The 25233-nt window shown below is 44.1% G+C and overlaps 1 protein-coding gene across 1 annotated transcript; it reads right to left on the bottom strand.

Annotated features, from left to right (window-relative positions):
* Positions 1–185: 185 nt before the first annotated feature.
* Positions 186–22311, bottom strand: URM1 (ubiquitin related modifier 1). Its single transcript, XM_001363076.5, has 5 exons — positions 22197–22311; positions 13726–13796; positions 4294–4375; positions 1950–1998; positions 186–1404 (listed from the first exon to the last, which is right to left on the bottom strand). Exons 1-5 carry the CDS (start codon positions 22229–22231, stop codon positions 1336–1338), a joined length of 306 nt encoding a protein of 101 aa, XP_001363113.1. The 5' UTR covers positions 22232–22311; the 3' UTR covers positions 186–1335.
* Positions 22312–25233: the final 2922 nt, after the last annotated feature.

Below are 25233 nucleotides of genomic sequence, written 5' to 3'. Positions count from 1 at the left end.
AGACCTGATCCCATTTTGGAGTTGGACCCTTAAGCTGCTCCTGGGAGGTAAGAGGATGATTCTCAGAATCCTTGGGACATTTGCATCAAGCCAGGAGCTATTCTATGAGGTCACTGGGATACCAACGACTGACCCAGCCCAGCTGTATCTAGGATAAGGCTCCAAGCAATAAAGAAAAAAAAAAAGACAGGCATGAAGGCCTTTATTTGCCCAATGCCGGCTGTTACAGGCACTGCCATGTTGACTTCCAGATGGGTCTGAATGCTGAAGGGAAGAGAAGCTGGAAGGTCACAAAGCAGTTTTTTATGCCCTGGTTTTCTGGAAACCCTTAAGTCCACAATGGCAAAATCCTAGGCAATGGAGAGGAAACTGAGGCACAGTGAGGAGACCCGTAGCCCTCCCTAGTGAGGCAGAGCCCAGGTGTCTTCAGATGGTATATGACAAATGGCAGTTTTTTTGTCTCTGGGGGAGGGGGTCTGGGAGTCCATCTGGTGGCCTCTATACAGTGGGGCAGACCTAGGTCAAGGGCTAGGGGAGTCAGAAGAGCAAGGCTGGAGCAGCTGGGGGCATCCAGGCAGAAGGAGGAGGAAGAGGCAGCACTCAATAGGGGCCCCCAGCTGAGGCTCAGTAATGACACTGGAGGAAGCAGGTGGAGCCTTTGGCTTCTGAGACGGGGAAACTGAGGCAAGAAATCTCACAGAATTCTCCAACTTGAAAGGGTCCTTAGAGATTATCAAAAGACAATTTCACAGGTAAGGAAACCAAAGCCTCGGTGATGGATGACTTGTCCAAGGTGACACAGTTTTTAAAGTATTGGAATGGTTCCATGAGAGGCAGGAGGATAGGGATTCAGAGCTCACAAAGTTGTCCCCAGAGGGGTTAGGGGCAGAAGGACCACTAGCCTCCTTCATGGCACAGATTTATAGATGGGGGCAATCTGTAGCAGGTTTCTTGGCAAAGCTGCCCCACCCCACCCCTGTTTTGGGGAAGGAGGTGGTAGTGGCTTCTTCCACTTGCATACAAGCTGTAAGCAGCACATTTTTAGTACCTGGCCTCATTTCCCTTCCCGGAGGGAGAGCTGCTAAGGCTAGTGAGGGAGTGGAGGGGGAAGGGGGGGAGGAAGGGGCGGGAGAGCAAGACTGCCTGGTTCTTTTGCTCCTGGTCCTTCCCCATAAAGACAAAGTCATGGGAGCCCTAGTGTCCCACATGCTCCGGCTGTGGGGGAAGGGGGAGGGGAAAGATTGCTGTCTCTTTTGTTCCCCCATTTTGGATGTTTTCTGCACTGAAGGTCCCTGGGAGTTTCGAGGGACTGAAGGACAGAGGAGGCCAGATGCTTTAACCACCATGCAGTGTGGAGATGAAGAGAATGCTGTCTTGGTCCTGTAACTGGTAGTCCAATTCACCCTGAGAGAGAGAAAGAGAGAAGGGAAAAAAACAGGAAAAGAGAGAAAGGAAGAAAGGGTAGGTGGGGGGAGGGAGAGGGAGGAAGAAAGAGCAAGAAAGAGAGAGGAAGAAAGGGAGAGAGAGAGAAGGAGAGAGAGGGAGATGGAGGAGGGGGAAGAGAGGGAGAGAGAGAGAGAGGCAGAGAGAGAGAGACAGAGAGAGACAGAGAGAGAGACAGAGAGAGAGAGAGAATCAGCAATGTTTTTGACACTCAATCTGGGTATGCAGAGGGCTTTGAAGCCTGAGGGGTAATATGGAACAGGGAAAGATGTGATTGCACCTGAGAGAGATGAATTTTGGCTCTAACACTAGTTCTCTCTCAGTTCAGGTGCAGCTTTATGGAGTTTTGACCATTCTCAGTCTGGGTTCTCCTTCCATGGTCTCCTACAATTTGAGGGCATTCAAGAGGACAGGGGAAGGAGGATGCTCACAGTTCTGATGAGGAGAATCAAGAGAAAATTGGGGTAGGGTCTAGTGAGGGAAAAGCTGTCCACTTCTATACTGACCTGAAGCTCCCAGTCGGCATCATTGATTAGTACCAGAATCCCTGGCCGCCTGTGGGAAAGAGAATTATAGAATTTGAAAGCTAGAAGGGGCTTTAAAGATCATCAAAGACAATCCTGTTATTTTATACAGCAGGAAGCTGAGACCTAAAAGGGTATACAACTAATCAAATGAGATATTATTTGTAAGGCATGACACTACAGGTCCAAGGCATGTTTGAAGCTGCTTGTTATCAGTCCCTCCTACCCTTCTCTTTCCTTGCTCAAGGTCACTAGCAGCAAACCTGTGTTTAGAACACAGTTCTACTGAAGCTTACTCCACCAGACCACACTGGCTGATGAATACCAAGAACTGGGACATGGGACAAGGGAAGCTTCTAGGGAAGAGAGAAAATGATAAAATTCTAGAACTCTTACTGAGTTGGGAGTGGGGTTCTCAGGGACATCTCTCAACATCAGCTCAGGAATTTGCATCTTCAAAGACCTCCTAGGAAAAGGAGTCTTCAATCTTCCAGGGCAACAACCTGGAGTCCAACAGCAAGTTCTTTGTAACATGTCTACAGACTTCTTATCTCCCTGTATGAGATTAAGAGAGCCCCTGATCCTCCTACTCTCCTTACCATCATATAGTGAGTGAAGAAGCGAAGAAGATGTCAATAGCCAAGCAAGCCCCTGGAAGTTCTTGAATCAGATAGGATTAAAATGTCTGAAACCCTGATGCTCAGTCTGGAAGATGTAAATCAGGTTTTTAGGAAACTCCATGGGGATCACTTGGCCAAAGGCTGGAATATATAATCTGGAGATTCCATGATCCCTACAATTCTCTCTCTCTCTCTGTCTCTCTCTCTCTGCCTCTCTCTCTCTGTCTGTCTGTCTCTCTCAACTCTTACCTTCCGTCTTAGAATAAATATTACATATTGGCTCCAAGAGAGTGCTAAAGCTGGGGCAACGGGGTTAAGTGACTTTGCTCAGGGTCACCCAGCTAGGAAGTCTGAGGCTACCTTTGAACCTAAGACCATCTGTCTCCAGGCCTGGCTCTTTATACACTGAGCCACCTAGTCCCCCCCCCACCCCCCATTCTCTTAAAAGTTATGTTAGCCTCCAAGTTAACCCCTGAAGCATTCCATTTCTGAGATCAGATCAGTTCAGTGAAACTGGGCTCAGTTCATGTTTATATGCTAGTCTGGCTCTGTCAGCAGTGCCCTAAGGCTATGCAAGAGACCTGCTCTATCTGTTAAAGGAACCAATGATGGCTTTGGGATCTCACTCCCCAGGGTGACCTGCACCCCAGGGAGGCTGTACACAGGCATGCCCCACTCTTCGACATGACCCCAGGCAGAATGCAATGATTGTCCTTTTTTCCATCAGGTTGGCCTCATTTTAAAAATAAAGTGATTTCCCAGTGGATCAATTCTGGCTGCTTCTCTGAGAGGATGGACCAGACGCTGTGAGGGATGCAGGAGGCAGATGCTAAGGCAATGGACAGGGAAGAATGGATCTCATTGTTTCAGTCACATTTCCTATTAACGGTAGGGCAGGGGAAGGTCATAACCATGGGAAAGTGCCCTGTGTAAGCTAGTGGCTGAGTGAAAAAACCTGGTTTATGTCATAGGCAGAACATCAGTTCTGCATATACCCATTTCAGTAGAGGCATGGCTATGTTCCCCACTCAGGTCTAACAGAACACCTGTGTGGTCACACACACACAGAGCAAAATAATTCACTAGAAGCACAGGGCTGGAACAGGATCTCAGAGAACCTCTACCCCTTTTAAAGATGGAAAGACTGAGGCCAGGAGAAATAGCCTGTCCAGGCTTACACAGAGTTGGGATCAGAACTTCTTTCTTGAACTATACCCACCACTCCCCCTTTATCTGGGAATAAAACTTTTAAGCTCAGTCCACAGGAGAGATCCTCTGAGGGGAACAAAGAGAGACACAGTAAGTGTAGGTTTTTCTTGAGCTGACTGTTAGATTTGGTTCAGTCACCCAAGATTTCTATCCCTCTTTTTTGACTCAAGTATTTCCTCTGTCTATGGGGAGGAGTAACCACCTCAAGAAAAGGGTGAAGATTAGAACCCTGGCTTGTCCTCAACCAGGGAAAATTGGTGGCACCCAAGGTGATATACCCAAATGTCTTGTTCCCTAAACCAATTTGGCTTCAATTAATTAACCAGTCAACAAGTATTTATTAGGTAGCTACTATGTATCAGGTACTATGCTAAGTGCTGGGGCACAAGGGCTAAGAACAGAACCATCTTCTTCTGTGAGACATCTACCCTCCCCCACATAGTGCATCCCCTCCCCAATCCAACACTGGTGGAGGGGAAAAGGAATGAGGGGCTTACACACTATCTCCCTGGATGAATAACTCTGGCCGCTCCTTTAGTAGGTTCTTCCTTATCCAGATGAGAAGGTTTCGGACATCCCCTAAATTAAAAAATAGAGTAGAGAGGTAAGTTATGCTTGCAGGGATGCAAGTGGAGCTCAGAGCAATCCAGAGCAACCCAGTTTGGTCCCATCTGATCCCTCCATAAAACAACCAGAAGTTCTGTGATTGAAAGGGTAATACTAGTGTACAAATAAGGCCTCTTTAGATCTCATTCAGTCTGAGCCATGAACACACTCAGCTTTAGAAACTGGTAGATAGTTATGCTAAAATTGTGGGGGTAGGAGAGGGAAGGGAATACACCTTTATTAAAACACCTACGACATGCCAGGCACTGGGCTACATTTTATTTCATCTGCTTCTCATAATAACAGCCCTGTAAAGTAGGTGCTATATGATCCCTATTTTACAGGTGAGGAAACAGATGCAAGACGGAGTTAAGACACTTCAGAAAAGGCCAATAGGAATGGTAGGGATGAAGAAGAGAATAAATTTAACTCAAAGCTAAAATAAACAAAAGAAAATGTTATGGGGCAGCACAGTGGAGAGAGTGCTGGGCCTGGGGAGGGCCTAGATTCAAATCTGACCTCGGGTATTTCCTAGCTGTGTAACCCTAGAGAAGTCACTTAACCCTGATTGCCTAGCCCTTGTTGCTCTTTTGCTTTAAAATTGATACTAAGACAGAATGTAAGGGTTATTTAAAAATAAAAAAAGAAAGAAAAAAGAGAAACGTGTTGGTTGAGAGACTAGGAAGACTCCAGAATGGGCAATCAAAATAAGCTCTGGAAGGGTACTTGCAATGGGTTATGAGATATTATGGCTGGAGGGCAAGTCTTTTCAGGCAATCCTTGGTATAACTAGGCTTTAAATACATCTGTCTATATGGGTAAACCCTTGTTCTTAGTACCCTTCCTACCTAGAATATCTTTCCTCCACCTTTATCTCTCCTTCTCAGCCCCAGACTGGGAGGATCCATCTTTGCTCCTGGCTGGCACACATTTCTCTTTGTGAGAGAAGAAAAACAATTGTAGGAGAGATAATATCAGTTAATTTCCTCTGGAGGAGGGAGGTTGAGGGGAGAGAAGAATCCATCAGTAGGCTGGGAGACACTGACAAATAGCTCTCTGGTTCCCTCCCTCTGGCCTTGAACACCTCAAGCTGCCATGCCCCAAATGGGTTGCTCTTGGTGAGCAGAAAGCCAAAAGACTGGTGAGAAAGCTAGGGGGAGGTGAGTGACACTAAGCAGAAATAAGTCTTTATGGTTTAAGGATCTTGGTCTCTATGTTCTTCTAATCCATGGGCTCCGAGATATGGTGTAATATAAAGAATCACTGGGCTTGAAAATGAGGCCTGGGTTCCTATCTCAGCTCCAATATTTATTAGATGGTTGATCTTGGGCAAGTCTGTTTCTTCACTTATAAAATAAAGATAACTACCTATATTACTTACCTCATAGGGCCATTTTGAGGAAAATGTTTTCTATGCCACAAACAACTATACAAATATGAGTTCTTGTTCCTCTTTTAGACAGGCCATGATTATATATGCGCTAAAACATCCCCAGAATCTATTTTGGGTCTTCAAGTCTACATTGGGCTACCTGGGAGGAAACAAGGCCAATTGATGGAGGTGCCACCCCAGATGCCAGTAACATAGACTCAGAGAAACCCATCATCTTTGTCCTTTTAATTCAGTATAGATTTGTTGGCTAAGCTGTGGAGTAGGGCTACTCAGGTTTCTCTGAGGCCTTCCTCTTAGTGAGGGGCTTAGTTTCCTTACCCATGATGAGCTCTGAGCTCAGGAGTATAAGTAGTACTTGGGAGAGATTAAAAAGTTTAAAAATATTTGGACAACCTGGTTGGACAGCCAATCCAAACATATCTTTCAAGGAAGTAATTTCTTTGAATGGCTAAGAAGGAAAGGGGATCCTTCCATCCATCCCTAAGCCCTTTCCTCTGTGCCCAGATTTTGCTGGGTCAACAATCCATTGAGAGGATATGCATAGAATGGGGTTCTGCTTTAAAAAGAAAAATTCCTTCGATCTTTGCATTAGAGTAGCAGAGAACCCTTCTCTGGTTTATGGATGAGAGAAAGAAAAATAGAGAGAGATAGAGGAACTGGAGGTAGGGGGAATAGAGGAGAGAGGTGGAAGCGCATGCGCATTGTGCCTAATGATCTGTGATGATTTTTGTCTCCTGGTGGGGCTCCTCCCTAGGGCCTTTCAGAGCTGGAAAGGGATGGGCTTGGGTTTCCCCTTGGCCTCCATCTTGGCACTGTCTGGTGTGCAGTTAGCCCATAGATCTTCCTACTGCTCGATAAAACTGCCCAGGCCTGACAGATCCATCAGTGAGGCCTTGGTGAAAGGAGAGGATGTGCGTCTGTATACAGAGAAGAATTACCACTTATAGGGCAAGTGCCTGGAATGAGAAATGTGGGGACTTTTAGGCTGGTCTATGTAAAATTGTAAAGCCTTGAGAATTCATTTCCCCCCTCCCCTGAACCACTACCCCCATATCCTTTCTGGCAACCCAGAGAGATGAGGTTCAGTCATGTTCTGGCCTTCTATGTTTGCCAATTCCTTGAGACTGAGTTTTCCTTAGGTTTAAGCAGTGTCCTCCCAACAGAGAAGGGGACATTGTCATTTGTCTGGGTTAGGACCATGGATAAGGATCCAGGGCTCTGTGGTCACCATGGGGTCATCCAAATGACAGCACCATTGGCTGCCTTGCCTAAAAAGTCTGGGAAATGTGGGGGATGGGGGCTATTCCTTTGACCCAAGCCTGGCTCGTTCATCATGGTGCCCAAAGCCGGGCTCTCATTTGCTGAGGTCACTAACTTCAGCCTAGCCCACCCCCTAACCCCACCCACATTCTTGCCAGCCTGTTACCATGGTTTGGGCCCTGCCTCACCACCCTTATTGTTTAGGGGTGAGTTTGATGGCTGATGGCTCCCTTCACAACGCTGCTAAGAGAAACACCTAAACTGTATTTCTGGGTAGAATCTCCTGTCTCTTTTTAGCCCTATCCCCCACCCTATTGGCAGACATCAGGAAAGTCCAGGGTACCCAGAAAAGGAATACAATAGCTCATATCTCAGCCCTGTTTTGGGTCAGACAATATGCAAACAGCCTCCCTAGCCAGATGGTGGGTTTCCAAAGGCAGTCAGGGAAACAGAAGGGTTAAGCAGTCAGGTGTTGGTAAATAGAGGACATACTTGGGAACTAATCTCTTAGAGGTAAGAATCTTACCCTCACTCTCCCAGTTTGCCACCCTCCTCCAGTCACATTCTCACAGTCAGTTGTGCCATCTGAGTTCCAGTTCTAGAAATGACCTCTTACAGTCTGTGCCCTTCACCTGGGTCTCAACACATCTATCTTGTATCCTATCATCTGTGTCCATATATTAGTTTCCCTATTAGACTGTGAGGGTTATGTAATCTATTCATCTCTGTACAACCCAAAGGGCCTAGCACAGTGCTTTCCTTACACAAAGAAAACTGAGAAAATGCTCAGTAAAACATTTCATGAGTGAGTGAAGGAATAGACTGCCTAGCTGTTGGTTGAGGAGAGTTAAGAATGGAGCGACTCACACAGAATCATGGGGCATGTGGCTGGTGGCCTGGAAGATAACCTACACCATTCACACTTTTTTAATGGCTCAATCAATTAGCAAGCATTTATTAAGCATCTAATACCTGCACTGCACTCTCCTCAGGATACTAAGACAAAGCAAACCAATCCTTACCTTTAAGGAGTGGTTTGGCCTCTGTGCAAGTGGTCAGATTACTCTTGGAAAATAACCCTTGATCTTGTCTTGCATCATCCCCAGAATCAAATGAGTTAAGTGCTGGGGCTGACTGGGCACCTTCCTCTTTGGAGTACTTCACATGGCTTACTCCTCCCTTCAAATCATCTGGGAATCTCTCTTTCTCTCTCTCTGACACTCTCTCTCAGATACTATCCCCCACATGCTCTCTCTTACACACAGACTGACTCTCTCTCTCTCTCTCTCTCTCTCTCTCTCTCTCTCTCTCTCTCTCTCTCTCTCTCTCTCTCTCTCTCTCTCTCTCTCTCTCGCCAGGCAAGGAATGAGTACTAGCCTCCTCAGGGAGCTGTCAAATGTCTTCTATGAAGGAACCTAAGGCAGGGAAGTGAGGCAGAGTCACTGGGGCCCAGAGTACCTCCCCAAAACCTCTTGCCTCAGGCACAAGTGATGACAATCCTAAAAATAAAGTTTCTGGGTCTAGATTTCAGCCTCTTCTAGTATCATATTCAGATTAAGCCATGAACACCCAGGGTTTTGCCAACCCTTTGCTAGTGCATGTAAAGCACAACATGAATGTCAGTTATTATTATTATAGTTCTCTTGGTCTTTTCACAAGGAGCAGCTGTTGAGGACTGAAGTAGCTATCTGTTCACCATCACCATGTAGGGAGCCATATACTCTTATATGTAGGAATACAGACATCTCTTCTGGGAAACTTCAGGGAAGTTTAACCCTTAGTAGATGTGACTTCCTTTTTACTGCTAATGGTAGGAATGCTCCCATCTTCCCTTGGCTTAGGCCCCAAGACAGCATGACTTCTATGCCCCAAACTAGAGAGCCACTGGGCCCCTTCCACTGCCCCAAGTCCACCAGCCACCAAGGAAAGGCTCTTCTCTCCAGCAAGCCCAGAGACTTACTTGAAAGGGGAGAAGAAAGGCCCAAAGGGTGGGAGTGGAAGAGGGGAATAGGGTGAGGGGAGGGGGGGGCTGGGTGTAGGGCCCATTTACAAATGAATGGAAGTAAGAATGGAGCAGTTTGTGGGATAAAGGGCCTGCAGAAGGAGGTTTACAGATGTGCAGAGAGGAGCGCTCCTCATTGTTTAATTAAGCAGAAAGTGGCTCTTTTCAAAAGCAATTTTGCACAGGAGCTGGGGGGGCTCAGCAAACAGGCCCCAAGAGCGAGGGTGAGCAGGAGAAAGGAACAGCTGGTGCTGGGAGCCACAGAGAAGCATGCTAAGCAGTTTAAAGAGCTGGGGAGCTCCCTCCCTCCTATTTTGGCCACCCTTTAAACTGCGGAGTCATGACAGGCACAAAGAGAAAAGAGAGGAAGAGAATGAAGAGGGGTGGGATGGTGGGTTAGAGAGAGTTTGGGATAGGAGGGAAGGTTATCTTACTCCCCATCTGTGTAGGAATGTATGAATGGCTGGGAAGAAATAGGAATTCTGAGCTTTGTCCTCAGACTGGAAAAGCTAAGCTTGGAGGTGAACTGACCAGGCTTCAGCCCACCTCCCCCTGACTCTGAAGGGTCTAGAGCAGCGGTTCTCAACCTCTCAATTTGTAGCAATGAGAATACATAATGCATATTAGGTATTTACATTCTGAATCATAACTGTAGAAAAATTACAGTTTTGAAGTAGCCACCAAAATAATTTTTTGGTTTGGGGTCACTGCAACATGAGGAACTGTATTGCGGGGTCACGGCTAGAAAGGTTGAGAACCACTGGTCTAGAGGGTAACCCAGGCCAGGTCTATCTTCTAACTCAAGAAACTTACAGGCCACTTCCTGGGGAGGTGCTAGTTACAGTCTCTAAAAGCCTAACACTTCTGGTCACCATTTTCTCTTCTCCAGGACTATCCTTCAGGAGGAACAAACATCTCCTCACTGACATGAAAACAGTATTATTCATCCCCAGTCACCAGAGGTAAAAACTTTCTCTTCTTCAGCAGGAAAAAATCTTAATTCATAGATAGGATGGCAGGGTAGGAACAGTTCTAGAAATGATCTCTCTAGGGTATGGTGGAAAGTCAACTCCCTACCTAGTCAGAAGAGCTGACTGCCATGGGCTATTGGGACTTCTGGGCAAGGTTCTAGACTTCCCTGAAGCCTCAGGCTCTTTGTTCATCTGTAACACAAGGATACCAGTTTAAATGTTCTCTAAGGTCCCCTCATCAGCAATCACCCTGTATAAAGAGGACCATACTTACTATAGGTGAATGGAGAGAGATTAGTAAAGCTTAGGCTAGGATCCAGGCAGACTGGCTCCATTTCCCATCAATGTAGCAGCATTCCTTTCCCCATTCCTGGTGGGTTCTCTTTGGAAATTCTACTCATTTTGGATACTTTCTCCTGATCCTGCTGCCCTGTGCCTTGAGTGATCAGTTTGTCTATTTCTCCAATCTGAATTACAGTCTAGGAGAACTATAAGAAATCTTAAAGAGATCAACTCCAATTCCTTTCATTTTACAATTGGAAAAACTGAGAGCCAGAGAAGTGACTGGTTCAAGGTCACATGCTGACTGGAGAGGTAGGGCAGTGTGGCAGACCAAGAGCTGGTCTTGGGGCCAGGAAGACCAACTGAGCCCAATGGAGTTAGGTAACTTGCCCAGGGACACACGGCTAGGAAGTATCTGAAGCCACATTTGAACTCAGGACCTCCAATCTCCAGGCCTGGTTCTCTATCCACTGAGCCATCTAGCTAGTCCTAATAAGACAATGATAGAAGAAATTTCCAATACCAGTCCCTATCCCTATTTATACAGTTGGGCAGTTGCAGAAAAAAGAATCAGAATTCTGATTCCCAAATGCAAACCTCATTCCAATCTTGTGGCTGCTGTTTTCTCCACTGGGATTGCTGGGATCTGCTCAGCCAAGCAGTAGCAGCTGGGCCAGGCTGGCTGCCAGGGAACAGATCTGGGCACCAGCTCGGTGGCAAAGTGAGGCTGTCCCAGTGGCCCGACAGGGCACAGTGGTGTCAGCTCAAGGCCTGGCAGTCATTGCTTGGTATTAGGGCCAGAATGACACTTTTAACCTCGACAGGGTCCCAGCTCCTCTTCCATAACAAATGAATGCTACTTAGGTTATACATCCTGCCCACATTTAAAGCTTGTTGGGCAGCAGAACATACATCACTGGGCATAGCCTGGCAACTGTATATTATATTCAAGCTACTTCTCCTCTTCCTCCCTAGGAAGACTATAATAGAAAATTAGAAGACCAGGGTATAGTGGGGGAGAAAATGATTAGCAAGAGGGACATCTGGGTTATATACTCAGTTCTGCCCTTAATTCGTTGTCATCTTAAACAAGACATTTGCCCTTTCTGCCTGACTAGGGAATCATATTTACAGAGAGTTTTGTAGCACTAAAACTATGATATCCTTTGAATTCTTCAGAAAGGAAGCAAAATGCATGGAGTTCTAGATCAAACTGAGTAACAATAAAAAAAAGTCTTAGCTTTCATCTTAGAACTAATACTGTGTATTGATTCCAAGCCAAAAGAGTGGTAAGGGCTAGGCAATGGGTGTTAAGTGACTTGCCCAGGGTCACACAGCTAGGAACCAGATTTGAATGGAGGACCTCTGACCTCTAGGCCTGGCTAGTAAAGCCAGAAGTCCTGAAGGGACCTCAGAGGTTTTACTTCTGAGCCCCATCATTCAGAATGCTTGCCATCCTGTTCATGCCAGGATTGCTTGGATGGTAATGAAACCCATGATCTGGTAATTTTCAATATCACATCACCTTCCAATGGCCATCATGATATATACCTGCAGCAGTTCACCCAATCCCATACTGACACTGTAGCTCCCTCCATAGATATCCTGCCCTCAGTTCAATGGGTAGTTTTGCTAATCTGAGAATTTCAGTGTCTCTCACTGAGGCAGACAGAACAGAGCCATCACTGTCTCAACTTCTCAATGGGAGCCAACAGATGTGGACAATGATCTATTTGACTTCAAATGGGTCTCAGAAGCATAGCATCCTCCTCACCATGCCAGAAGGATGCTGCCAAATCCAGGTGAGTCTCCTAGAAATCTAGGAATTCAGGTTCCACCCTACAGTATGCACTTTTTCCCCATTGGACAGATCATGGTTATAGACAAGAGAACAAAGTGCTATTTACAAAGGAACTGTCACTTAAAGAATCAGGAAGACCACAAATCTGGGCTTGGAGAGTTAAAATGAGTTCAATCTAGGGGTTAGCTGGGTAGCTCACTGGATGGAGAGGCAAGTCTGGAGATGTGAGGACTTCGGTTCAAATCTAGCTTCAGACACTTCCTAGCTATATGACCCTGGGCAAGTCATTTAACCCTCATTGCCTAGCCCTTACTACTCTTCCACTTTGGAACCAATACCTAGTATTGATTCTGAGATGGAAGGAAAGTGAAGGTTTAAAAAAAAAAAGTCCTATCTCTTGCCTTTAATCTGCAATAAGCTAGGACCAATGATTATTTACCCTAGACTCCACAATTGTCCTCAATCATCCTGTCCATTCTTTGAAACTCTTAAATATCAGGACATTTTTTTTCCTAGGTCTAACCTAATTCTGTCCCGTCATAATTGATCTTTCATGTCTTTGGTGACCCCCAGGCAGCAGGTTACCATCCTCCTAGAAACTACTATCCAATGTCAGCCTTTTCTTTTTCAGACCAAATCATCCCACTTTTTTTGTCTTTTAGTCCCTAACCTTTTAACCATTTGAGTTGCCTTTACCTGGATCCTGTCCTATTTTCCATTTTCCTTTTAAAAAGGCAGCAATCCTTGGGGGCAGCTGGGTGGCTCGGTGGATTGAGAGCCAGGCCTAGAGATAGGAGGTCCTAGGTTCAAATCTGGCCTCAGAAACTTCCTAGCTGTGTGACTCTGGGCAAGTCACTTGACCCCCATTGCCTAGCCCTTACCACTCTTCTGCCTTGGAACCAATATATACAGTATTGACTCCAAGACGGAAGGTAAGGTTAAAAAAAAAAAGGCAGCAATCCTAGACTAGATTTGGGATATTGGAAACATAAGGAACAAGGTAGATGACACAAAGAAATAAAATGATAACTTGACAGTTAAAACAAACCTTTATCAATATCAGGGAAGGTAGGTAATTAAGGGATCTCAAACACTGTCAGATAATTACTGTCAGATGATTCTCTATTCCTGTCTCAGCTTTCTAGGAGAATGTTCAAATCTCTCATTATTCCTCTTGGGAAGAAAAATTGGGTAGGCTATGAGGTCCTTGATCACAGATAATGTCTTTGGCTGAGTCTACCCAGACATAAGACATTGAAGACGTATGTAAATAAATGGCCAAAGAACATATGAGTAGACTAGACATTTGAGCACAGAGCCAATGGGATCTTTGTGATCACTGGGAATCATTGCACACACTTAGGAAACTAACCACTCATAGCAGAGTGGGTCAGGGGTTAGGATAAAGTGGAAAGAGGAGATCTCTATTGAGAAAATGTGGTAAGCTTTTCTTCCCTTCAACTTAAACTTTGCCTGTGGGGATAACTAGGAACTTCTGTCTGCTACCTCCTACGATGCCTGCTTAGTAATCCCTGTCTGCCTTACTGCTTCCATAGCCTATTGTACCCATACTTCCTTAGTAGATTAGGGTGAGAAGAAAAAGTTGATACTTACAGGGCTCATCTTGGCTGGGTAAGGTGACCTGGTGCTTCTTTACACCATCAAATAAGAGCTCTGCCCCACCTCTGCAAAGGAGATGATAAAGATCCTGGTAAATTCTCGGGGAACAAGGGGTTGTGGGTACAGCTAAGTAGATAGCCAGGCCTGGAGTCAGGAGGACCTAGGTTTAAATCTGACCTCAGATACTTTCTAGCTATAGGACATTAGACAAGTCATTTAACCCCTGTCTGCCTAGGCCTTGTCACTCTTCTGTCTTAGAAATGATATTAAGACAGAAGATAAAGGTTAAAAAAAAAGGTGGGGGTTGGTTGTGTCCTAAAACAAGACTGAATAGGTAGAAGGAAGTAAAACGGGTTGACATGTAAGAATCCAACTAACTTAGCTAAGAACCCAGCCATATAATACATCTGGCACATGAATATTTCTTTATATATCAAAATGCTGTTTTAAAATTCTTTCTCAACCTGATCCTTTACTTCTCCATCTTAAATTATTTAATCTTCTCTACTCTCTTCACATGAAGTTTGCCATCCAACATTTTAATACATTCTATATATAATACTCAGTTTAAAGAAGGGATTGTGGGGGCAGCTGGGTGACTCAGTGGTCAAATCTGGCCTCAGACACTTCCTAGCTGTGTGGCCCTGGGCAAGTCCCTTAACCCCTCATTACCTAGCCCTTACCGCTCTTCTGCCAGTACTGTGTACTGATTCTAAGATAGAAGGTAAGGGTTTAAAAAAAAAAAAAGAAGGGATTGTGTTCTACTTCCTAGCTATACCCCCAAAGTGTAGTATAGTACTTTGTACACAGTAGGCTTAAATAAATACTTGTTGAATTGAATTGACACAAATACAAGAATGAGATATCAACTCTCAACCAAGACCACAGGGAAAGAACAGACATAGGACTCCTAGTTCAGTCCTCTATCTACTATGGCTGGTAGGGTAAGTCAGAATTTTGGCAAAAACCAAATTTCATAATTTCTGCTTTGTTCTTTAGCTCTGTAAACTGGGAAGAGGCAATGGAAGAAAAAGAATGCTTTTCATTATTTACCTTTCAAAACAAATAGCAATGTGATTAATCGAAAAGGATACTGGACTGGAAATCTGTAATTTTAAGCTTTTGGCCCCAATTGTTGTGACCTTAGGCAAATCAATCTACCTTGTCTTAAGTATAAAAATAAGGGGCTGGATTGAATAATGTCTAAGATGCTTTCTAACTCCAATATTTGGTGGATCTGGTGGATCAATCTAGAATCTCTCCAAAGTAACATCATGGGACCTCTTCTTGACTATCCAAGAAGAATCAGTAATCCCCAGCCTTAAAGCAGAAGAGCCTGGATGAATGAGAATTCTTAATTCCTCATCCTTCTCAATCTACCCAGTGTTTTCTACCCTTCCTTTTTAGTCAATCACACACTTTTGGAAAACAGATTCCATAGGGTTTATAGAGGTAGGATCTCATAAACTAAAATTCTATAGGAAAAGTCGGTCTAGGAAGGATGGGAAATTTGTTGGAAGATACAACAGGAAACAATCTTTCTCTTTTTTAAAGAAAGTTTATTTTTTCTCAATTACATGGAAAAACAAATTTTTCCTAAAATAAGGGGATAGTTAGAATATCCAGTTGCCCTTGATGAGTTCAAATCACCAGGACTTGAGTACTGAAATTACTAAATTGTCATTAGCAGTGACAGTTGAAAGATGGTGGAGAAGGAAAGAGCTACTATAAGACTGGAGAAGGGAAAATAATGTTCTGATTGTCAAGAAATGGACAGAGGTCTGCAAACCACAGGCCAGTGATCTTCATCTCAATTCTTGGGGAAATTCTAGAAAGGATCATTTACAAAACATTTAATCTCTCTGAGATTTAGAAAAAGGAAGTGGTAATAAAAAGAGTCTGCATAGTTTCATCAAAAATAAGTTGTGCCCTGACCTCAGATAGTTCCTAGCTGTGTAACCCTGGGCAAGTCACTTGACCCCCATTGCCTAGTCCTTACTGTACTTTTGCCTTGGAACCAATACCAGTATTGATTCTAAGACAGCCAGTAAGGGTTTAAAATAAGTTGTGCCAGACTCACCCTCCTTTCTTTTTCAAAAGGATTCCCAAGTTGTTTGATACAGTTTACATAGATTTTAGGAAAGTATTTGATAAAGTATGTCATAATATTCTTATGTTGAGATAGAGAAATGTAGGCTAGATGATACTATCAGACATCCAGAATGGGCATTAATAAGTCAATGTTAACTCAGCAGGAGGTTTCCAGGGGAGTGCCCCAAGGAACTGTGCTTGACTTCTTTTTCATATTTCTTCTAATAATTTGGATAAAGGCATATATGGAGTGCTCATCAAATTTGAAGATGACATGGAGCAGGAGGGGAAAGCTAACATACTGGACAAGAACCGGGATATAGAAAAGAACTTTACAGCGTAAAGAAATGGAAATTAGAAAAAAAGCAATTTCATTAATACAAGGTAGGGTTTATCTGAAAAAGATCTGAGGGCTTTAGCAGACTCTAAGTTCAATATGAATTTACCAGATGTAGAAATAAACAACAAAAAAGGTAAGGCCATCCTCAGCTGCACTGAGTAAAATCACTTTCGAGACTTCAAGACTGGGAAGGTGAAGGTCTCCCTGTACTACACCCTCGTCACACAGCATCTGAACACAGTGTTGATTCAGTTTTTGGTACTAGAGTTAAGAAAGGATATTGAAAAACTGGGAAATGTTGAGAGGAAGGCTACCAGAACAACAAAGCACCTTGACTGTCATTTGACGGGGATTTTTTTAACAGGGTAAAGAGAAGCCTCGGTAGGGACATGATAGCTCTGTTCAAGTATAAGAAGGGCTGACACATGTAAAAGACATTACTGTAGACTTATTCTGTTTGGTTGTAAAGGGCAGAGCCAGAAACAATGTTTGGAAGTTGCAAACATGCAAACTGAGGCTTGATATCCTAACAATTGAAGCTCTCCAAAAGTGTAACAGGCTGCCTCCAAAGGAGCAGATTCCCTTTCACTGGAGGACCTTAAGCACAAGATGAATATCTACTTGTCAGATAAGCTGTAGTGAGACTAGATGAACATGGAAATCCTTTCCAATCCTAAAATTCTGATTCTGCCTCAACTAGCAATTTGATTTCTTCTTTCTCTGTTAATTCCTTGGTGGACTGCCAGTGGGTATCCAAAAGACTGGCAGTAAGAGGAAAGGCTTCCAGAAACCAAGGTCCTGCATAATTAGCCCTTGAAAACCGAGTTAGAAAAAAATCAAAACATAAAAATGTGCTTCAATTCTCACCAAAACACTACATCTTCATTTTTATTTTCCTCAGACTTTCTTCTAACTTCTTATATCAATGATACTCCCAATCTTCTGCCTTTCCCCCTCAACCCAGCAGCACAACTTCCCAGATAAAAGGAACAGAGGCTGAACAAATTTTTTTTTTTAAGTTCAGGATCTATATTTTCTAAAGCTCTAACAGGGAGTGTCAGGGGACATCATATTCTGGCTCACTAAGCATCTAGAATGGTCTATCTAAAGATGGTCCCATTTAAAGGATTATAGATTTCCATGGAGCAGTGCAGACAAGAGACAACTTCTCCCAACCAGGGCAAGACCAAGAGGCCCCACTTCTTAGCAGCTACCATATGGCAAGAATATTGCCATGGAAAAACAGATTTCTGGGCATATTTAACTGCAAGTAAACTGCAGTTCCCCCTGACTAGATCTGTTGGTCCATACTGAAGCACATATGCTTCAGCAGAAGTTGGTCAAGTGTCAAACCCAGGATCCCTAGGGAGACAAGTAAGATAGGCCAGTATCTGACACACACTACCCTAGATTCTATAACAATAAAAGTAGAGGGCAGCTAGGTGGCACAATGCAGAGTGCCCAGGCTAGAGGCAAACTCATTTTCCCCAGTTCAAATTTGGCTTCAGAAATTTCCCTATTTACAAGACCTTGGGCAAGTCACTTAACTGCCTTTAAAAAAATTAAAAGTAGGTACAATCCTTTATATTTATATACAATAGATAATATAATGTAATTTGTAAAGCTCTTTCACATACATCTATATGTATATGTGTATATAGATGTATACATATCTGTAGATGTGAATGATTTCCTTTCATCCTACTTGTGAAATTAGGGCAGAACAGGCATTAAAACTCTTTTTCCAGAAAAAAGAATCTGATGGGGGTCGGGGTAGCAGGGGCAGAAGGAGTTGTCCAAAGTCACAGGGCAAAGAAGTTGTTAGTGATCAGAGCTGGAATACAGGTCTCTTGTATTCTTACCATCCTGCAATGCTATTGCTCTGCAGCTCTCTACCAGCCTGCCTTAAACTCTATCTAAAGGGACTTCTAAATGGGAGGAGAAGCAGTCCTTTTAAATCTACAAACACTGCCCTCCCAGGTGGTGAGAGGCCTTTCTCAGCTAAAACACTGCTGAGCATTAAGCAGGGATGGGGAACTCGCACAGCTGACAGTCACATACAACCACCCTCCCCCATCATTATCAACTGGAGGGACTGGGATGGACAGAGACCACTGGAAGGCCAAGGCAGGCATTGTGATGGGGAAAACATGGGGTGTCTGTAATCACAACAAGGTCATACTTTGTTGCTGCAAGAGTGTGAAGGAGGAGATAAGGCCCATCTGTGACCCACTTGCTGGGACCATTTCAGCTGTGGGCCATGCACAGAGCTTCCATTTATATGCCTCCAAGAGCTCAGCTCTCTTCTCTTCTGGGGTGGGGGTCGGGACATGCAGCAGCTGGGAAGAGTGGGGGTTGGGGAAACAAGCAGACTTGCAGGGGTTCCATAGTTGGGGGCAGGTCAGGAAAATGTAGAAATGAGGAGAACTGGGGCTGATGGGTCCCAAGCAAACAACAGGCAGTGACCAAACCTGGCAGTGCCAGCCACAGACATTGGGTTTCTGGTGGGGCTTGTTCATCTTTTAAAATGAATGACTGGAGAATGAATCTGGATCAATGGGGAACTTGCCAGCAGCTGTGTTTACTGTTCCACAAGTAAGGGATGGTGAGGCTCTGGCTTCTCCAAAGATACAGTTCTTCCTTCAGTGATGGGAAGTATATTCTTATTCCTCCCCTGGGATCAACTGGAGGAGGGTTTGGTGAATGGTTTTTTGAGTGGAAGGAGGTTAAACAAATGCTGAGAATTAATGCTTTGGGGGCTTAAAGTCTGTGGCATAAATTTTATAAGAGGGGTTGGTCTTTTTAGTGGAATTTCTTCTGAAATAATCCAACCTCAAAATTTCATTTTCCACACACAACTCTGTGATATGTACTAAGATGTTTGTCCTGGTGGCAGAAGCAGGGCTTCAGAGAATCAGCTTTCCTTCTCCAGATCAGACTAAGAGGTTCGTTTACAGAATGACCTTCTCTCTCCCTCCCTAACCTGACCTTCCCAACATTTCTGTTTGGTAAAATTTCCCTCTCTTAAAAAGGAGGAACCAAGAAGGGATGAGAGGTTGAGCAAGAAAACTGGGGTTAATTCCCACAGTTCTCGCTGCCCTTAGAACCCTACTTCTTACTCTAAGCCAAATTTTCAATGTCCAGATTGTTGTAATGCCAAACAATCTAGTTTCCTCTAGAGACTTCGTATCTTATATTACTTGACATCTTTTACTGAGCATATCATAAAAAATATCTAGTATAGTGATGGCAGTGTGTCTCTGAAGAGAAGGTGGAAATAGATAAAAAAATGAATGCAATATTGTTTGTTTTTGAAATGTCCAAATTTTTTGATATATATCAAGTTAATAATAAAAGAAAAAACTTTTGTTTAAAGGCTTGTGAAACAGAAACATGTGGGAAGACAACCTTATATGGCTCTCACACCTTAAGAGCTAGAAAGACTAAAAGTGTTACATTACAAGACAGTAGAAAAGGGGCAGTTAGGTGGCTCAGTAGATAAAGCACCAGGCCTGAAGCTGCATTCAAATCTGGCCTCAGACACTTTCTAGATATGTGATCCTGGGCAAGTCACATAACTAGCCTAGCTAGCTGTTTGCTTAACCCAGACCCTTCCATCTTTGAATTGTTACTGAGACAGAAAGTATAAGGTAAAAAAAAAGGCAGTGGAAAAAGGAAAGTCCACATCTTTGGTTTAAACCAGATTCTGAGGTTAGGGGGATCTTTAGAGAATAGAGGGGAAGAGTAGATGGGTGAATGCAGTGATATTTCTTATAATATTTGTTTAAGCACAGAGATCAGAAAGATGATACTGAAACTAAAAGGAAGCATCATCACATAGCAGAGAGACCTTCTGGGAAATAACTGAATCATAACAAGAGACAAAGGAAAAGAACAAAAGTTCATATGAGTCAACAGTAGTGGCTAAAAAAGCTAATTTTTGATTGCATTAAGAGGGATACAGTGTTCAAAACAAGGGAGATAATTGTCCCACTATACCTTGACCTGGTAGGACCACACCTAGAATAGTGTTCAAATCTGGTACATTTTAAGGACATCTTTGTGTTGGAGTGTCCAGATCGAAACAACCAGGATAGTGAAGGAACTTGGTTTATAGGAAGTGGTTGAAGGAATTGGGGGGGAGGGGGGGAAGGGCTCGGCGGCGGCAGCAAGAAGGAAAAAAAAGGGTTATATAATAGCAGTCTTCAAGTATTTGAAAGACCATCATATAGTAGAGGGAATAGACTGCTCTTCTTGGCCCAGATGACAGAACTAAGAATGAGTAGTAATTTCAAAAATGCAAACTCAGACTTGAGGCAATGCAAATCTTACTAATAACTAGTAATCCAATAGGTTGTCTTAGGGAGTGGGTTCCCAGTACTAGGAGGTCTTCAGGCAAAGGTGGTAACCATTTTAGAAGTTATGTTATAAAGAAGATCCAGTTTGGACTGTATGGTCTCTGAGATCCCTTCCAACTTGGAGATTGATTTCATGAAGTCTGGAGGCAAAAATAATCAAGAGGTTGAGGAGACATATGGTATAGCATACTTATTTTCTTTCTATCTGAGAAATCCCATTTTTCCAGGAAGTTTCCTAAATTAGGCAGAAAAAATATAGTTTTCTTGGAGGTCAGTAATGGCCTCCGTGGCATGAGAAACTTAAATACAAGTTTTAAAAAGACAATCAGAACACTAGGAAGAGTCCCAATTTAGTCAGAATTGACTGAGATATAGAAGAAAAAAAAATTCCCCAAAGATCTGAAAATTAATGGACCTTATCAACTATTACTCCAAATTGATGAAGTGGAAGATATGGAGGGTCCACAGGCTTTAAGAGTTAAATGTTCCAAAATGATCCCTCCCTAAAAGTAAGCTTTGTCATTGACCAAGTGACAACCAATGACTCACAGAAGAATGGAAACATATATGACTGCATCCAACAGAATTATAGGGCTAGCAGTAGTAAAAACAGCCCCAACTAAAATACTCTTCAATTTTAAAATAACATTCACAGTACCTAAAATGATGCTATTGTCCAGACCCATCTAGAGGTTACTGCTAATATGGGAAGTTCTCTGTGTACACAAATAAGGAGGATTGCCTGTGTAGTGAGACTGGAAAGAGTCCCAGATCCTCCCTTTTATTCATCATAAGCTTTGGGTTTTGTCTCTTCCTTCAGAAAGGAAAAGAGAATCAGATTCAAAGGAATCCTTGGCTCTGATTTAATGAGCTCTGGGACTCTGACCAAGTCATCATCCCTTTCTGGGTCTCAGTTTCCCCACTTGTAAAATAATGAGCTCTATTCCAAGTTCTAAGGCATCTATTTGTGAAGTGCTTCCTAGTTGACCAATAAATTCTAAGGATCTTTAATATTAAAAATCAACCAATAAACATTTATTTAAGTGCTTCTAGTCAGTCAATAGATATTTATTAAACACTTCTTATGTGCCAGGCACTGTGCTAAAGCTAGAGGTACAGAGATTTAAACATTTAAAAAAATTAAAAACAATCCCTGCCCTCAAGGAACTTACAATCGTTTTTAGGCTGAAAGAACTAAATTTGCACTCCACTGGGGGAACCAGTCCTTCCTCCCAGGATGAAGCCAGATTTTCCAGCGATGCCTATATCCATTCATTGATCGGGCTGGGTGATGTAAAGTGGAGCGAGTTTTGGATCCTGGGAGCTCAGAGGCCAGACTCCGTGCGCCTGGTTTTCAGGCCCGAGGAAGAAGGACAGGAGCGGCCATTCTTAAAGGGCCCCAAAATCCAAGCTGTGGCTCAGAAAGCAGAGGAGGCATGCACGTTCGCATCGGCGTACGCGCGGATCTACAGGGGGAAATACGGTCACGTCGTTCTCATAGCAACTCTGCTCTGCCCAGGCAGCATACCAGAGGTTGGAAAGAGGCGATGTGAGCAAAGTCCATTCTGTTGCGACAGATTCTGAAGGAAGGAGAAGGAACTGCCATCCCGATACACCACCCTTCTGTATAGAGCTACTGGTCCTCCCCTCCCTTGGGCTCCAGACCCCCAACTCACCCGAACTCCACCTGCACTGACACGGGGGCCGCCATCTTGGGGAAGAAGCAGGTAGCGGAAGTACACGCCCACCTGACTTCCCCTGCTTCCGCCCTACCCGGACGGGCTACTAGATCACGTCCCTGGGAAGCTTCCTTCTTTTCAGCTATTGGTCAGGGACCTCCACGAAGCCCTGCCTATTTGGAAGGGAAGGCGTTGGGAGAGAACTAGGAGGGAGGATTTTAGAGTCCTGGAAAACGCGAGATGGAAGAAGTTGTAAAGTTGGTTCAGTCCTTTTCACTGATGGGGAAAACTGAGGCCCAGACAGACAATTGAACTAACGAAAGTTGCAGAGCCACTGAATGGCCAAGATCACAGACTTTAGAGCCTTGAATGAAAATCCGCATCCTCACACTCCAAATTCGTTGTTCTTTCAACCATACCATAGAGCTGAAGGCAGGATCCACAACTTCTAACTCAGGCTAGGGCTCCCTTTACTCAAGTTGAAGTCATCAAAGCCTTGGGAGTGTATCAACATAATGAGGGTAACTAGGGGTAACTTCTCCCCATCTCCTGTATCCAGGGCTCTTGCTTTAGGACTTCTTGATTATCCCCATTCTAATTCTGTTTCCTTTGTGTATCCCTTGTTCCCTTTTCCTTGGTGTTATTTTCTCTCCATCTTTTCTTGTCAGGGCTCTGCTTTCTCCTAAATTTTCTCTCTCAAATATTCCCCTGCCAGGACAGCCACATGGAATTAGCAGCCCGTCAAACTAAATTGTCATCCCCCAAACCTCAAAGAGACAAAAAGTCTTCGCTTTAGACTAACCTAACCTCCCATGTCTGTAGTGTTTAACTAGAAAATATATGCCCAGGACAATGTAGGATGGGACAAACTAGATGTTATTTCTTAAAGCAGAACTTTCTGACTTCTCATTTTTCTGTGGATGGCCCAGCAATCCTTCTAGGCTAAAAACCTTGTAGTCCTGCATCAGTTTCCTTACCTTTAACATGAAGATAGACTACATGCCGGCAAAGGCTCCTTGGCTTTTAACATCCTATGTAGCAAATATTTGTTAAACGATTAGCACAGTGCCTGGTGAATATTGGTTGCTTAATTTAAACAAACAAACAAACAAAAAACCAATCCTTCCTATATTCTAAGGTTCCTTGTAACTCCAATAATTATTGTGTTCATTGTTCTAAGGTCTCTTCCAGTTGTGACATTCTGGGATGCTATGATCATCTTCTTTTCCCGACTTTAGTTCAGATCTTTCTTCTGTCTCCCTTATTGCCTAGCATACTGTTCTGTATTCCTTCATAGATATTTAATAAACATCTTATTGAACTGGATCCAAGCAGTTACCAAGTCCTTTCAAAATTTCCTGCATAATTTTTTTCACAATCACTACCCTAGTCCATCACCTCTCCTCACTATCTCAATAACTTTCTCACTGGTCTCTCTGCTTCTTTTATTCCCCTCAAGCCACTCTTCACAGGTGGTCAGGTAAATTGATAAACCTGGCTTTTATCAGGAGTCTACCATGCTCAGAAACCTTCTGGGACTCCCCAGGGGAAACAGGATGAAGTCAAATTTCCTCAGACTGGCATTCAAAGCTAGGCTGGATCTAACTGCCAACATACAGTTTCGTCTTATCATGTCCCTTCTTTGGGACCTGGAGCATCCTTTTCTCTGTAAAACCCAGGCTGATGGAAGTGAATTCTTGGATTGGATCTGTGTATGATTTTAAAGATTACAATTATTGGGGGAGGGGGGTAGTACGGAAAGGGAGGGACACCAGGGATTCCTGCAGGACCCGCCTTCAGTTCTTTCTGAAGCATCGAGGAAGACAATGGGAGGGTCGGGAGGGGGCTTGGGGGCTCTGGTGGGGACCACAGTCCACTGGCCTTTGTCTGAATCCCCCGGGCTCAGGCCTGAACCCTCGGTGGCTCAGAGAAAAGGCAATGGGGGTGGGGGGGAGAGGGGCGGGGAGGGTCAGGGGGAGCTGGAGTCTTTTGCAGGCTTCCTATCCCATTCTTGTGCTAATTGGATGTCAAGCTGAGATCAGTGAGAGGGAAATCAGTCCCAGCGCTCGGGTTAAACTGCAGCCAAAGAACGCTCTGATGGAGAGCAGAATATCATTAGTGCCCAGAGGAGCTTGGCTGGGATGGGAGGAGGGGGGGGGGGTTAGGGGGGTGCAGTGGGGGAGGAACGTGGGGCCCCATTGAAAGCTGCTCCCTCCCCTCCGGCTGGCTTCAATAGATCTCTCTGAGGTATTTAACCTTCCCAAGAGTTGAAAGCGATACAGCAAGCGGTAGCTCTGAAGGCCACTTGCCTGGCAGCCTGGGACATCCTGGGGCAGGACCGCAAAGAGACACTTTTTTTTAACAGATGAACAGCCCTGGTCTGAGTCCCTGGAAATGTCTGCCTTGGGGGCACTGGCCCTGCCTGCCTTTTGAGGGGAGTGGGATTGCAATTCTGCCTAGCTCTTGACTCCTTTGATCAGTATTTCTTCAGGGAAGTTACTAGGGTGCCTTTGGTTGGTCCCCTCTATCACCTCTATTCCTAACTCCAAAATTAATCTCTGATCAAGGGTCTAGATAGATGCTGAAATCATTCTCATAGCCAGAAGCTACCTTAGAATTAATTTCATCTCATTTTACAGATGAGGAAACTGAGGAAGAGAAGGGACCTGCTCAGAGCCAGTCAACAAAGTCAATGGCAGAGATTTAACAGTCAGGGCTTCATGGCAGTCCTACTTCCATTACCTCACACAGTCTTTCATGGGGTTGCTCTTTCTGTAATTCCAGGTTGAATCAACTCTCTTCAGAGAAGAGAGGCCCATAGGATTGGAATGAGCATGGCTACTTGAGATGGAGACAGGGCTGGTGACCCTGAGATGGCACTTTGGGATGTCCCCAAGAAAATGAAATCTATTTCTTTTTACCCACCCTGAGGGAAATATGAGGGCAAAATGAATTTTAGAGAGAGGAAAACGGAGTCCTTCCCAGCAGTGACAGGAATAGATCTAGTTTTAGTGCTTTCTTCATCTGGAGGCCA

The sequence above is a fragment of the Monodelphis domestica genome, chromosome 1, assembly GCF_027887165.1.
Source record: "Monodelphis domestica isolate mMonDom1 chromosome 1, mMonDom1.pri, whole genome shotgun sequence".
NCBI lineage: Eukaryota > Metazoa > Chordata > Mammalia > Didelphimorphia > Didelphidae > Monodelphis > Monodelphis domestica.
The sequence above is the reverse complement of the archived record's forward strand: the minus strand, read 5'-3'. Positions and strand labels throughout refer to the sequence as shown.